This window comes from Monodon monoceros, unplaced genomic scaffold, assembly GCF_005190385.1.
Source record: "Monodon monoceros isolate NGI ecotype Baffin Bay Population unplaced genomic scaffold, NGI_Narwhal_1 Super_Scaffold_16, whole genome shotgun sequence".
NCBI lineage: Eukaryota > Metazoa > Chordata > Mammalia > Artiodactyla > Monodontidae > Monodon > Monodon monoceros.
The window spans coordinates 96016851-96032622 of NW_021703772.1; the positions used below are offsets into that span (position 1 = coordinate 96016851).

A 15772-nucleotide genomic window follows, 5' to 3' on the forward strand; every position below is an offset into this window, starting at 1 on the left:
ATCATTAATTGAATATGATTCAGTCTGGTCCCATCTTTAATAAGAAACCAAAGAAGGAAATTCAATTAGGCTCACCCTTTCCATTTCAAAAGATCAAGTCCTCCCCTTTCACAGTTAAAATTATGAAAGATTATCTTCTCAGTAGAAGGCTACAGGAAAGTTTGGATTCCTGTCAAACATTTAATGTAATAGCCCGGGATTGGGATTAATATAGCCTTTAAGCAGCTTGCTCTGAATTTCTGTTGATGTAATCTCTCTTTTGGAAGCATTTGAATAAAAGGTATTCCACACCCTTGCGTGACTCAAAATATTCAGCAGCAATGGTAACAAGATCAAACAGTTTCAGGACAAGGTATCATGGCTTCTGGTTATAAAAATGCAGACACCTCAAATTCATTCCCATAGCTTGGTGTGATCCGCTAACTCCTCAGAGAAAATTGAAATTATTGAAGCTGGGCTTGAAGTCTGTGTGGATATTTTGGAGTTGATCTAAAATCACAAACAGCAACAGCAGGAAGAAACAAAATAGAATAGAATGAAAAACAACCTAATCATCTTTGCTGGAATTTTGTAAAATATCATTATTAATAATTACTAACACAGTGTTGTAAATCAACTATAGTCCATTATAAAATAAATTTTTTAAAATAATTACTGTTATTATTTCTATCAGAGTTAAGGTTTATTGCATCTGTTTTAGGTTCCCGACACCCAAAGTGCTTTATATTCTCAAACCTATGTCTGATTCCAAAGACGTTGGTTATAATCCCTAGACTGCAACCCCCAAATTCGATTGCTTTTTCAGCCCTAATTGATAGACCCCTTTTCCAAGAATGAAATATCTCCTATTATCCTATATGCAAAGTTATCCACGAATCTGCTTTGGGAACTAGAGTTATGTGTAAATAACTGGGACTATTTTGTTCTCCCAAGCTTTTTTTGGCAGTCCGATGGCATGATGTGTTACAAACATAATCATAGAAGAGTTGATTTATGCAAAGCTTGCCATGTCATTTCAATGAGTTTTGCCTCAAAGCACTGTTCAAACAGAAACCCTAGTGTCCCCTAGTATTCCAGCTGAAAAGGTAAATGTTTGTAATAGGCACACTGCAGTCATATTCCCAGCACTGGCAAAAGCATTCATGTCTTTTTATGCCATGCTACCAGAAGCTGGCACCCACTAGCACCTGTGGCTCACACCAAAATTTGAGTCCTGGGTTGCTGTTTTCTTTTCCACTGATGGGTTCTCGGAAGCAGGCAAGGCGTGGGCTTGAGTCTCTGAATTGCAGAGGAAAGAAAGAACCCTGGCTCCATCAGCAACTCAAGTTACAAAGATCCCAAGGGAGAATCGGGTTGGAATCTCTACAGTCAAACATTTCTAGAATGGTGCTTTCCCAAAGTTTTTTTTTTTGTTTTTTTTTTTTTAATGCAGACAAATCCCTTCTCCAAGCGAAATATTATTTGTAAGTCCAACAAATAAATTAGATAAAAGAATAAGGGTGACTGTTTCTTAGGGGCTTTCTCTGTGGCAGTCACCGTGCTAACTTCCCTGCATAGTTTTCCTTATTTAATTCTCTGCGATTGCTTGAGTAGGCACATTATTCTCCATTATAAAGCTGGCTTAGAGAGTTTATATAACTTACCCAAGTCATGTGCCCTCCCAGTGGAGGACCGCAATGCAAATGCAGGTAGCCTGACACCAGAGCTCAAATCCTTGGCCACAAAAAGCAGACTTGCCCTTGTGAGAACAGACAGGGGCTGGGGTTGCTCCCAGGAATCATCTGGACTTTGGTCCTCACCCACCTGATGACTGTCAACATCCCTAGGGTCCAGAGAGCACACAGGAGTACGCAAAGTGATAGTAGGCTGAGAAAACTCAAGTTTACTTTCTACAATCATATTTTTGAGGAGCGATCACATGCCAAATTGTTTCTATGTTTAGTTTTTCTTAAATTTAATCAGATCTCTCTTTTTTTCCCAGATTTACTGAGGTATGATTGACAAATAAAAATTGTACATGTTTACAGTGTAGAACATGGCGTTTTGATATACACGTGCATTGTGAAAGATGACCAAACTCGAGCTAATTCACACACCTGTCACCTCACGTAGTTATATATATATTTTAATCTTTTGTGTATGTGATGAAAACGTTTACTCCCTTAGCAAATTTCAGATCTATAATGCAGTGTTGTTATCTGTAGTCACCAAGCTGTGTACTAGGTCTCCAGAATCGATTATACTGTATGACTAAAACTTTGCACCCTTTGACCGACGTCTCCCCATTTCCCCCACCTCCAAGCCCCTGGCAATCACCATCCTTCTCTCTGGTTCTGTGAGTTTCACTTTTTTAAATTCTATGTATAAGTGAGGTCATGCAGTATTTGTCTTTCTGTGTCTGGCTTAATGCACTTAGCCTAGTGTCCTCCAGTATCATCCATGTTGTCACAGAGGACAGGATTTTCTTCTTTTTTAAGGCTGAATAACCTTCCACTGTGTGTATGTGTGTGTGTGTGAGCATGTGTGTGTACACGTATGTACACATATCTCACATTTTCGTTACCCATTCATCCTTCGATGAACACAGGTTAATCCCATATCTTGGCTATTGTGAATAGTGCTGTAATGAACATGGGAGTGCAGACATCTCTTTAAGATAAAACTTTGTTTAGATTTTTCAATAGGCCTTCCTAAAGGTTGCCTCTGAACATGATAAGTTAGCTTGTCAGTTACATAATACCTTTCTTCCTTCCTTCATTTTTTGAGCGTATAAACATATACCAAGTTTTAGGAACTGTATTAGGCATTGAGATTACAACAAAGCATAAGACTGGGTTACTGGTCTCAGTGATCTCACAGGTAAGGTGTCCACCATCTACCAGCCAGGTTAGGACATCCTTGGGACTAAAACGGGACACTGTTACTAGCTAAACGGGGACAACAGGCATAGGACATGAGTGTCCTGAGAAAACCAGCTCATAGGGGAGTGGGCGATTCATGTATATGGACCCACTTTTATGATGTCTTACAAAAGCACTGATAGAGATAGGCACAGGGTGTACCATGCACAGAGGAGTGGTGCACGAGCGAGTTATAATGAAACAGGCTTCTTAGAAAAGTGATGCTGAAGCTGCGTCTTTAAGGATGAGTAGGCATTCTCCAGGTAAAGAGTAGAGATTGGCAACCTGAATAAAGAAGAGTGCATGAGCCCAGGGATGAAATGGCAGGGTATAGGTGGGAACTAACAGTAACCGGAGCAAAAGATGTGAGGCAGAGAGTGTCAGGGCATGAGTAGAGAGGAGGAAATTGGGTTTCATTTTCTAGAGGATGGGCAATCATTGAAGAGTTTTATGCAGAGTGGATAGATGAACACTGTGGATGGAGCAGCCTGGTACTTCTTCAGGGTGTCGCTGTAGGCGGGGGACAAAACAAGAGCCAGAGAGAAGTGCAAGAAGAGTGATTCTCAAGTCTGACTCGACAAAAGTCATGTGGGTAAAAATTACCCGTGCCTGGGCCCCGCCCCGTCCTGAATAAAACCCCATCTCTTGGGTTGGATCCAGGTCCTGGTTGTGTTTTCAGCTCCCCATGTGATTCTAACATGCAGCCGTAAGTGAGAATCCCTGAGCTAGAATATTGGTTGAAATACCTGAAAGAAAGTATTGATAATTTGGAGTATGCAGTGGTGGTTGGCGTGTAGGGGATGGATTAAAAAAGTATTTTTGAAAGGGAAAGATCAATAGAGCGAGAATTGATAATCAATTGGATAGAGGTAGAGGGAGGGAGGTTAGCTGTCGAAACTGTTTCCCTGCTTGGGAGCCTAGGTGAAAGACAGTGCCTGCAACTGAAGTGAAACATTAATGAAAAAGAGCTATTTTACCAGAGAAGACAAAGAGTTAGATTTTGGTGACGTAGAATGTCAGGTGTCACAAAAAGCGTTGTGGAAAGTGTGCAGAGTCACAACAGCAGGGGCCAGTGAGGAATCCCAATAAGTAAGTGGCAGATGAAAAGACACCATGAAGGAACCAGAGAAGAATAGAGATGTCAGAGGGAGTCACCTAGCCTTCACCGTGTGTCCAGTATGGTAGCCACCAGCCACAAGCTGCTGTCTAAACTGAGATCCATTCTTGGCCAGATCTGATGCATGGGAAAGGCCCCGCCTCTTTCAACTAAAACCTTTTAGTACCTTCTTTAACTTCATCGCATGTGTTCATTTAATCATACACCCAATATCTCTCTCATCCGCCTGACCCACTCTTTTACCCCGTTGCCGTCCAAGGAAGAAAACAGTGATACCACACCCAGATTCTGATGAACACCGGAGAGGCTGGCTGTGTTCCACCTTGGTGAAGCCAGTCTGTCTCCATTTTCAGTGATGTGAACTGTGTGTCTAACCATCCTATTATCTTTCAGTTCCTGTGAAACACATTGCTCTCTTTGACTGCAGAAATGAGAACTGCATTTTAGTGGTGAGTGATGTGACTACTAAGTACATGGATTAAAGCAAAAAAAATATTAAAACGACTTCGGGATTTTCCAGGATAAGAAGTCGTTGCTGACATTGTGTTGTTTCAGATGTCTTGGAGATTAAATAGGCCTAAATCAGCTCCTGAGCATTTTATTAGTGAATTTGTATCATTTGAAAAATCCTTCCCTGAAACTTGCCTACACACTCTCCAACTCCCACTTGAATGAAGAAGTAATTAGAGATGAGATCAGAATCTCCACTTCATCTTGACCCACTCCAGATGGTGTAATAGTCCTGGCTTTATCAGTAAAGAGTAGAAGGGCAAGCCGGGGCTATGCAAAGAATATAATACTTGCATTATTTCAGTCATTTGGATTTGTGTTAAGACTCTTACTTTTATCTAATACTGTTCATTGCTCTCTCATTATTCATTCTGCTGCTGCATTCAGGTGCGTGCACTCTGCACGCTGGAATTGTTTCTTAAAGGAGCCTGTATTGTCAGTCCTGTGTTGAATTGTCATGCTTTGAAGATACAAGGAAATGCTGCCCTTTCAAGAAATCCTAGCAGAAAATTCTTTATAGTCATCCTCTTATTCAACAATTGTTTATGAATCGCCTCCTGTGTGCCGGGGTGATGTTGGGTTCTGGAGAACGCACATATAAATTATACTCTCAAGGTGTTCATAATCTCATATCAGAAAATACATGGTGCTATGTGCTGGGCAGAGTTCAGAGTGTTCTTACATATTTAACTCATTTCACCATCACAACAGCACTATGAAGTCGACATTGTCATTATCAACCCCACTCTGCAGATGAGGAAACTGAGGAACATAGAGTTTAGCGGCACATCCCAAATCACACAGCTAATAAAGGCTGAGCCAGGATTAGACTGAGGCTGTCCATCTCCAGTCTCTGTTCTTAACCACTGTGCTTTACCTCCTCTCCTCCACTCAACTGTGATCTCCAGTGGGAGACAAAACTCCACTGGAAATGAGTTTATTTACGGAATGTGGTTGTTGCTTTTTCTGGGGTTGACATTTAGCTCTTTATATATTAATGATTCTTGAAAAGGAACATTTTAGAGATATTCTTTCTCTTCTTATCAGTCATCGCCTAGCCAAATAGAACTGAAGGAAGAAGTAAACATTTAGCTCATCGTTCACACCTTGGGTTACCATTAAGAATTTTTGACCTTTTCAAGATAAAATATTTTTATAAGTATTCTTGGGCTCTTTCCTCCATTCCAAGCGTTTAAGCAGTGAGTATCTATAACAATGAGAATGTTTTGTTTTGGAAGTCATATATAAATTTTTATGCAATAATACCAACCTCTGCTGAGCTTCACAAACCAGATTCCACCTTGGGCCCTGTTACGCGTTACCTGGATTGTCTACACATCCCGAAATGGGCCTGTTCCCAAAACCCAAAATCCTTGAGCCTTGGGAACATAAAAAGGTTAGAAAGACCAGTAGTCCCAAAACACTTACAGAGCGATTTTGCTAGGACTTGGGTTTCTGGGAAAGTTTTATTTTATCACCCCACTATTATCTTGAATCTGCCATTCACTCAAAGGTTTTTGTTGGCCTTAATTCAATTCTCCACCTTCTGGGCTATCAGTGTGTCGTCGAGCACTCTTCTACCCAGACAGCAGGATTTGGTGACAGCTTTCAATTGTATGAGCACTGAAACTTTTGTAGGTATAGGATTTCTTTGTGTGGGCTGGTCCTTGACTATGACTGACTTAGGCTATCATTTATTGGCTCATAAAACTGGCCTGACTCTACAAAATAACTCACTAATTCTTCCAGAGTGAAAACCTCCAAAGGTGTTTATCAACACACATGTAAATAATCTTAGGGACTCCTGGTCTATCGTATAAGTCCATTTAGTGCAGAGATCCCTGGCCAATAGAAGTATCGCCTAAACTTTAGCTTTCAAGGCTCCTGTTGCACTCTTGAGACAGAATATCAAAGGAATCAAATTGTCAAAGAAGCTATGGTGCCAGAGTTTCTTGAAGTATCTGGGAAAGGCTCCCATACACAGAGTGGGGACCAGGGCTGGTCATTCTTCAGTTGATGGATGAAAAAGAAGCTATAACTAGTTAAACAGAGAAAAGTTCAATTTGCCAAATTAATAACACTTGAATTACCACAAACTATTAGAGAGCATTTCATTCTCCCCATAAGTTAGCCACTCTTTTAATAGCTAATCTTCATGGGCAAGTGGTAAAATTCATTTTTCCATGTTTCCTTATGACATTATTCATGTAAGTAATTTGGCAAGAGTCATAAAATGTTCTGATTCTTTGACCCATTAATTCTCCTTTTGAGAACTCAAAATATGGAGAAATCACATGAGTAAAGGTATTAATCCCAACAGTGTTTAAAAGACTACAGTAAAAGAAGAAACAACGCAGAAGTAGTTATAGAAATTATAATATCCCCATTTCACAGATGCACAAAGTGGAAAGATTCTTATCACATGATCCATTCAACATAAGTATTTATTGTCTTCTATGTGCCAGGCACTGTCCCAGGTTCTGAGACTATGGACTATGCTGATGAACAAAATAATTACCATTTGCTACCGAGCTGGCAAGGGAGTTAGAGATTAGTGAGAGAAACGCGCCACCTTCATGGCCAGATATGTAGCAGGGGCAAGTTAAAGACTGGCCTTAACCTACTACTTGACAGAATCTGTGTTTGGAGCTGACTTAGTCTGTGCACAGGATGGTAGTGTTGATGTGTTTATCCCTGGCTTAATAGCGACAACAGGCAGTGGGAACATCGGAGCAGCCTGTGCGAAGGGCCGTGTGGAGCTCTCAAAGCGCTCAAGCGATCAGTGCTGTTAGGAGATCTGAAATCCAACGTTTTCAAGCTCAGCTGAGTCTTCTCTTGACGTAACTAAATGTGTAGGGTGACAGCACTCTGGTTCTCTTGTGTATGTTTTTTTAAAATCCTGTGTACTAGAAGCAAACTGTGAATAATTAATGAACAGTTCTTATTGTATCTCATGAAACTATAATGATGCTAAGTTTGTTGCATGATACACATAATGCAGTAGTATTAGCTGTGCAGTTCAATGGTAAACCACGATGGGCAACATTAGGCACTTAAAGAAAATTCATTTTTCAACCTAATTTGCAGGTATTGAAGCAAAGTTTAAGGAATGACGTAGTGATAGATTCCATGATTTGGGCATTTACCTGATTCAGTTGTTTGGCAAAGGTGTATATTTCAGAGGGAAGCAAATTTATTTCTTCTAAACAGGACCCTCTCTTATATGGATGAATTTACAAAGTTATGAATCACTAACAACCTTTGGGTTCTTGGGTTGTGCTTTCTTAATTTTTATTTTCACCTAAATGGATTTGATTCTTCTCTTCATTCGCATGAAAAGCTTATTCCTTGTTTCTTGTTTTTATGATAACGAGAATTATTTTGTCCCCTCACATTTCTTCTCTATTAGCATCACTTCCACTCCCCTTCTCCCTGTTTGATATCAGTATCGGGAAGAAACCTTTGCTTCTGAGGTTTCGGTATAATGGCTAAAAAAAAAAAAAAAAAAAATTAAGATGATCCTCTCCTTTATGTACCATATACAAACCTTGGTCTGTTCTGGAGAAGACAACTCACTAAGCAGGTTACCCCGATTGTCTGTGCCTCTGTGTTGATGCAGGCACTGTAGAGAGCCATGTTAGCGCTGACCACTGCAGAGATCTCAAATGATCTTTCCGATAGCTCCAGAATGGTTTCCCTAAGAATGAGGGAGTGAAACCAAAAGGCCACATCAAAGAGGCAGCCTTCAGGGCTTCCAAACTGTACACCTTGGAAATAGATCTCTGCCTCTTCTTCAGCCTCCGAAAGGCCAGAGATGGGGGGTGGGAGGTGGTCAAAATGTCTCATCAACACACAGTAATTAATTCTATGCTGGAAATAGATTGCCCATCTGAAGACGATTTGAAACAGCCAGTTTAAACATAGGAAAGATGGGCGTACTAATGTAAGATGCTAATAACAACTGTTATTACAATTAATCAATTACAACTAACTGGTAATCACAATTAATGATACATTATTATTATTAACTTATTATCATACTTGATTTGAATTTCCTTCTTTTTTTTTTTTTGGCTGCGCCACACGGCTTGCGGCGTCTTAGTTCCCCAACCAGGGATGATTGAACCTGGGGCCCCAGCAGTGAAAGCGCCGAATCCTAACCACTGGACCGCCCGGGAATTCCTTGAATTTCCTTAGTTTTACCTCACGTTCTTTTTCTGTTCCAAGACCCCATCCAGGATACCACACTGATATTTGGTTGCCATGTCTGTTTAGTCTCCTCTTAGCTACCACAGTTTCTCAGTCTTTCCTTGTTTTTCATGACCTTGACAGTTTTGGGGTTTTTTTAACATCTTTATTGGAGCATAATTGCTTTACCATGTTGTGTTAGCTTCTGCTGTATGACAAAGTGAATCAGCTGTACATATATGTATATCCCCATATCCCCTCCCTCTGGCGTCTCCCTCCCACCCTCCCTATCCCACCCCTCTAGGTGGTCACAAAGCACCGAGCTGATCTCCCTGTGCTATGCGGCTGCTTCCCACTAGCTATCTATTCTACATTTGGGAGTGTATATATGTCCATGCCACTGTCTCACTTCGTCCCAGCTTACCCTTCCGCCTCCCCGTGTCCTCAAGTCCATTCTCTACGTCTGCATCTTTTCCCCCGTCCTGCCCCTACGTTCTTCAGAACCTTTTTTTTGTTTTTTAGATTCCCTATATATGTGTTAGCATACGGTATTTGTTTTTCTCTTTCTGACTTTAAGGAGTACTGGTCAGGTCATTTGCAGGATGCCCTTTTCTCTTGAAACTTGTCTGATTTTTCTTTCATGATTACATTGAGGTTATGGGGTTTGGGGAGGAAGCCCAGAATGGCAAAGTACCATTTTCACCACATCATATCTGGGGTGCATACTCTCAACGGGATGTGTCACTGGATCACCTGGCTGGATTAGTGTTTGTCAGGTTTCTCCACAGTAAGGTTACCATTCCCCCCACCCCAATTTCCATATTGTACTTAAAGAATAGGGAGTTACGCTCCTTCTAACTGAGGGTGGAATAGCTACATCAATTATTCATCCATTATTTTTTTGTTCATCTATTTATTATTGGTTTTCCTTCACTGCCATATTCACCGAATCTAGAAAAGTAGCAAAACACAAACAACAACAAAAAACAACTCCTAGGCACTGTTCAGTAAATGTTTATTGAATCAGCTAATGTATAAATTGATTCCTAGCTAATGTATTTTAGTTTTTTTTACTTATCCTGTTTTCTTTAAGCTTATTTTGTTTTCTTAGGTTCCTTAATTCCTTAGGTTGAGTATTTAGTCCTTAATTCCTTAGGTTGAGTATTTAGTTATCTTCAATTTCCTTTTTAACAAAAACGTTTAAAGGTTTATGGTTTCTTCTGAGTTCAGCTGCATCCCAGTTTTGATATGAAGTTTTCCTGATTGTTGTACTTATGTCTAAATAACTTGTACTTTGTATTTTTATGGCATTTTTGATACTTGGTTCAGTTAGAAGACTATTATTTAATTGAAAACACTTAGATTTTTGTGGGTCTTTTAGTTGTTACTGTTGCTGTTCCTTTCCTCATTTGTTTCAAGGAATTTTAGTGTCTCCTTTGTGGCCACATGCCTAATCTTTTTCTGTAAACTTATGTCCCATGGGCAGAAAGAAGGCTATGCACTTCCTGTTCGTAGGGTACAAAACGTCCACGTGTACACACACAAATAAAACTTTGCACTCAATCTCCTGGCTCCCCGTTTGAAATATTTGGAATTTTGGATTCAGACTCCTATTGTATTTGCTGTTACAATATGCATCTTCTGTTTTAGGAAGAAAAGCTTTTAAACCTTTATATTATTTCAATTCACCACGTTATGGTCACCCATTTAAATTTCACTTGTAGGCATTCTTTGCTTATCACGCTTGTTTTGCTTTGTTTTGCTTTGTTTTTGCTTTGCTTCCCTTCTCCCTTTTGCCAAAGGGCATTAGTTCTACTGCCCTCTAAGCCTGGAATGCTGTGTTCTATAAAATCCCTTATCCCCTGATTATCCAATACAGTCCTTATGCTGACAGGTCCCCAAGTTATTTTACGAAAAGAAATCAGGTGCATATACTCTTTTGTAACTTGCTTACTCCCAGACTAGTACATCCAAATACCAAATTCACCCCACATGTGTGTTTATTAGGTCCCTCAAACCTCCCATTCCAAAATAGACCTCTCTACCCGTATGTCAAAAACTTGCTTTTCCTCAATCCTTCCCCTGCCCACTGGTGTTTCAGATGTAAACCTAAAGCCTAGGAGGCCTCCTAGGTTCAACCCCCTACTCAGTGAGATGCCAGGAACAGAGGATGGTGACTGACTGGGTATGTAGATGGAATCCCTACACATTCTCACTCTACCCTTTGAAGTGGATCCTGGCATCCTGAAGGCTTCCTTGTAGGAAAACTGTTGAACCATTGGCCTCATTTAGAATTGAATTACATTTTATGGCCTCCTCGACTATGAAGCTAAAATTCACAGGGCACAAAACCATAAATTACAATAATACCTTTCATTTCCTTGGTCATAAGTCTTTGAATTGCAGGAATGTTCTTTATTTTTATAACTCTATCAAATGTTTTTATGGAGGTTTGTTCCCTCTTACCCCAGGCTTAACAAATTCTAAAACAGGGCTCCTCAAACTGTCATAGCCTCAGAGACCCAGGGATCTTACAGAAACACAGATTCTGATGCAGGTCTGGGGGGGGACAGACTTGTACATTTCTAACACGCTCTGGCGATGCCAATATTGCCATTCCTGTGAACGCAATTCAAGCGGCAAGGTTATAAAATCCCTCCGGATTGTTTTTTTTTTTTAAATTTCATTTTTGGATTTAGTTTCTGAATGTCTCAGAAAAGAAAACCTCTATAATTGATGGACTCCTTTCCCTTTTTATATCAAACTTTTCGTCCACTGTGAAAATCCATATTATTTTTGGGGCCTGGCACTAAATATTTATTTCAAAAAGTCAACTGAATTCTGAAGAATCAAAATCGGTTGGCTCAGACAAGATGCAGAATAAATGTTCATATTACATGAAGTCTGTTCCCAGGACAGAGTTCAAACATGAACTAATAGGAAGTTGAGTGGCCGGCTTATGACCCGCCCAGGACTTTCCTGATGTTAGCATTCAAAGTCGTCCTTTTTGGGAGTCCCCCAGTCCTGGGCAAACTGGGACAGTTAATAGCAACCTGAGAAAGACTCTTCTGTGACCTTGAACATGTCCTGTGCTCCCAGAGTGACTGTTTTAAAAGGCCCAGTACCCCCTGCCACACATGAGTGCATGTGTGTACCTTCAACAACCAATCACTTTTCCTTAATTGCTCCTCATAAGAGGTGGGCAGGCGTAGCTACCTCAACACAGGGATGAAGTGCCTCGCCCAGGGTCACGTGATACTGACTGAGGCTTCAAGTTCTTTGTCTATACTCATGACGAGTACATAATGCCACTTCCTTTCTAAAAAAGAAGACTATTAAATTGGCTTTGGGGCAATTCGTTTTATTTTGGAAGTTTTCTTTTAGATTACTTATTAAAAGCAAACAAACAAAAAACCCCAAACCCTTTTTTTGTTCTGTTTTGTAAAGCTGGGTAGACAAGAGATAAGCAGGGAATATTGGAAATGTTCTGTCTTTTGAAAACTGCAGTTCTTCATGATTGACATCTGGAAATGTCAGTCACATGTGCTGGTTATTTTCGATGGGATGGTAGTTAGTTATCTCATCACCTATGATAGTAATGGTATTATTTTTTAAATGTCCCTCATATTTGCTGTAATGTACTAAAATTGCCTTTAAAAACAAAGGTCATATAGTACCTCATCCTTCTAGTGAGATTGCAAGATAAATGGCACAAATCCACTCTAATTGGATCCAGAAATCCCTAGGCATTGGGCAATTAGTAGTAACAATTGTTCCATTAATAATGTATAATATTCCCAATGCCAAGTGTGTTCTGTGTTATTAAGAAAAAAGATTCCGAAAAACGTCTTGGTTTAAAAAAAGGAGCAAGTTTGAGTGTGATGAAACTTCAGTTTTGTGATGATTCAACATGCAATGTGGCTTTATTTAAGACTGAAATCAAACCATGTTTCCAGGATGTGAAAGAGGCATCTGGAACAGCATTCTGCCGAACAGCACTGACGGACTGAAAAAAGTCTTTGGCCACAACCAAGTCGTCGGCATTAGTTCCGGGTCATCAGTTTTCATTGGAATGGTGGCAATGTCAGTTAGTATTTGTCAAAAGCTTAAATACCTTGTAGTAAAATATTGCAGCAGACTATAAACATTCGCTTTAGAAACACTTCGGGAAGTAGACGTGTGGAGCTGGGAAATGGCCTAAGAAACTGACTACTAGAGCTGCTTCCATGCAGAGATGCTCTTGAGCTTGGAACGTGTCCCAAATTAGATGTGTTGAGATCCCCCCCAGGCCGTGGTTTGCAATTCAAATATTCCGACACTTTTCATGCAGCCTCTTAGGCTCCCAATGGTGGGGTCCTCTGAATGTTCACACGTAAATGGGAAGCTTTGTTCTCTGGAGCATGAAGCTTAAGTAAGTTTTGGTAGAAAAGAGATTACATGGGCATATGTGAGAGCTGTGCTTTGGTGGTAAACTCAAACTGAAAAAATCCTGAAGTCAGTAGCTTTTGAGCCTTCTGATCACAGACGGGGCGAAAGACCACAGTTTAGTATTTGCCCAATTGGCAATACTAAATTGCAAGTCTGTCTATATTATTTCAAAGAGCCATCAACCGTTCATTAAGTGTCGGGAATTATGGCTTTGGAAAAGTCATGGAGAGATTAGAAAGGTATGCGGCAGGTCCCTGTTTACCTGTAGCCGAGCCATTTTGTCCCGGATTAATTCCTTTGACCAGGGAAGAATAGTACTCTGTGTTACCCAGATTTTTTCCCCCTGATCTTGCAAATAGGTCCCAGGCAATCTCCTTTACTCTCTATGTTTATCTGTTACTTGAGAGATCTGAGGAGACACTCATATTTGTAACACTGAGGGATCTATAGGCTGCAGTCAGCTTTCCCTGTTGAGACATCTTCATTCAAATGTTCAGTCTTAGAAATAGCTGGAGAGGACTGATGCTGTTTAAAAGTGCAAACAAGCAATGAGCGACAAATATGTCCTAGAGAGCTCATGCACACTCTAGTGAAGATAGGCAACGATATTGTATTATACCCATCAAACTGGCTAAGAGATTAGATCTTAATATTTCCAACCACCAAAAAGAAATGATAATTATGTAATTTGATAGAGGTGCTAATTATCACTACAATGGTAATCATATTATAAAATATAAATGTATCAAATTAACATGCTGTACGCCTTAATATACACAAAGTTATATGTCAAATATAATTCCATTAAAAAAAAAAGAAACAGGGCTGCCCTGGTGGCGCAGTGGTTGAGAGTCCGCCTGCCGATGCAGGGGACGCGGGTTCGTGCCCCAGTCCGGGAAGATCCCACATGCCGCGGAGCGGCTGGGCCCGTGAGCCATGGCCGCTGAGCCTGCGCGTCCGGAGCCTGTGCTCCGCAGCGGGAGAGGCCACAGCAGTGAGAGGTCCGCGTACCAAAAAACAATATTCAACGCCTTGCCTGTGACACTCATGTAAGGAATCCTGCTAGCCTATAGACAGATAGAGCTCCCTGTGTTGAGTTTAAACTCCTTGAGGACAGAGGCCATGCATTTGTCCTCCTGTGTCGGTCTGGATTAGCTTGGCCCATTAGGGTTGTCACTCTGAGTGTCCCTATCTCTGGAAATTCTCTGGTCCCATTCACTCCATCTCTCGGTTGGTAGCCATCTGGAGTGAGAGAGCCCCCTATCTTTGTGCTCCAGCATCCTAGCACATAATGCACTGTCTTGACTGTCCGGGGATCGGATATTTCATTTCTGTATCTCCAGTGCCAAATTCAGTAGGCGCTCAATACATGTTGAAAGAAATGAATGAATGGAAGCCACTTGATAAAGGTTAGTTGAGTTGAATTGAGTAGAACAGGCACACCCCCTGGTTATCACTGGGGTGGGATTTAGTGCAGGCGGTGTAATGTAACTTGACAGGGTGGTTAAATATTGACAAGCAGGAGGAAGCATACTGGTCCTGTTGGAAAGAGGAAAGAAAGGTCTGACGGTGGCTGTCAGATCAGAGAGCTGAGTCTGTAAGGGGCCAAACTGAGTGGCTGCAGTCATCCTGATGGTCCAGCGAGGTCACTCACTGGTGGAGACTTCTGCTTCAGTAGAGGTAAGGATTGGAGCCCAGTTGGGAAGCTGATGGGTTGTGATGTGAGTCAATGCAGACTCCGTGCCTGTGGCTTGGAGACGGCTGGCATCCCAGGCGCTCTCTGCCAGCTGCCCTTCACGTGTAGCTCAGGCTGATCCTCATTTAAGGCAAGAAGCATGAGTTCTGTTTGAGTCTGTCTCCCCTCACCCCACGTTACCACCCTCCCAAATGATTTGTGCTTTAACACAACCTCCTGAAGTGATTGGGGTTGGATGCAGGTGCATGCGTTCTGAATGCTTCGTTGAGGAATTTGTCCATATGAATTCATGTGTAAATGCTCTTTGATGCTAACGATGAGAGACGTGTAGCGATAGAATGAGGATGTTGTAAACAGGTTCAGTGCTACCTGGGTGCTGCTTTATGTATTCAGGGATGGGAGGGGGAGATACATTAGGCAGTGTTTTTAGCTCTAATATCCAATGAGGGAGAAAGCTGAGGTGAGTTCAAGGAGAATATTTGGTAAGTGAGAAAATACCAACAGACAGAAATGGTTTCGGCAGGTCTAGCTTTTCATTTAGAAAAGAATGTGTCACCTTGAGAGAAAAAGGTCCCATTTGACTTTTTATCAGCTGGCATATCACAGGTTAGCTTTTAAGAAAAGAAAAGCTACTCTCCTGTTCATAATTAAGTAGTCAACATGCAGCAGTAAAAAAAAAAAAAAAAAAAAGCAATGGGAAATTGTTTCTATTTAGTTTCTTGCCTTTTAGAGGAGAAAATGTTGCATGACTGATGTGGGTTCACATCTCAGCTTGGCAAGTAACTAGTTAAGGCAGCCTTAATTTCTGTGAGCCTTTATTTGTTCATCTGTGAAATGGGCAGAATGAAATTGACTGGCAGGTGGCTGTGAGGCTTGAATAAAATTGCACACACACACACACACACACACACACACACACACACACACACACAC

The 15772-nt window shown here is 41.0% G+C and overlaps 1 protein-coding gene across 7 annotated transcripts in view; it reads left to right on the top strand.

The window, feature by feature from the left end:
* Positions 1-15772, top strand: part of NCKAP5 (NCK associated protein 5) — a 1052051-nt gene that overhangs the window by 237674 nt on the left and 798605 nt on the right. Inside the window, exon 1 of one of the 7 annotated variants that reach the window (XM_029224399.1) lies at positions 14188-14823. The exons of the other annotated variants lie outside the window; for them this stretch is intronic. Coding sequence (XP_029080232.1) covers positions 14776-14823 — 48 coding nt within the window. The 5' untranslated portion in view covers positions 14188-14775. Of the gene's footprint in view, positions 1-14187; positions 14824-15772 lie in introns of those variants that run through there. 7 annotated transcript variants of the gene reach the window in all.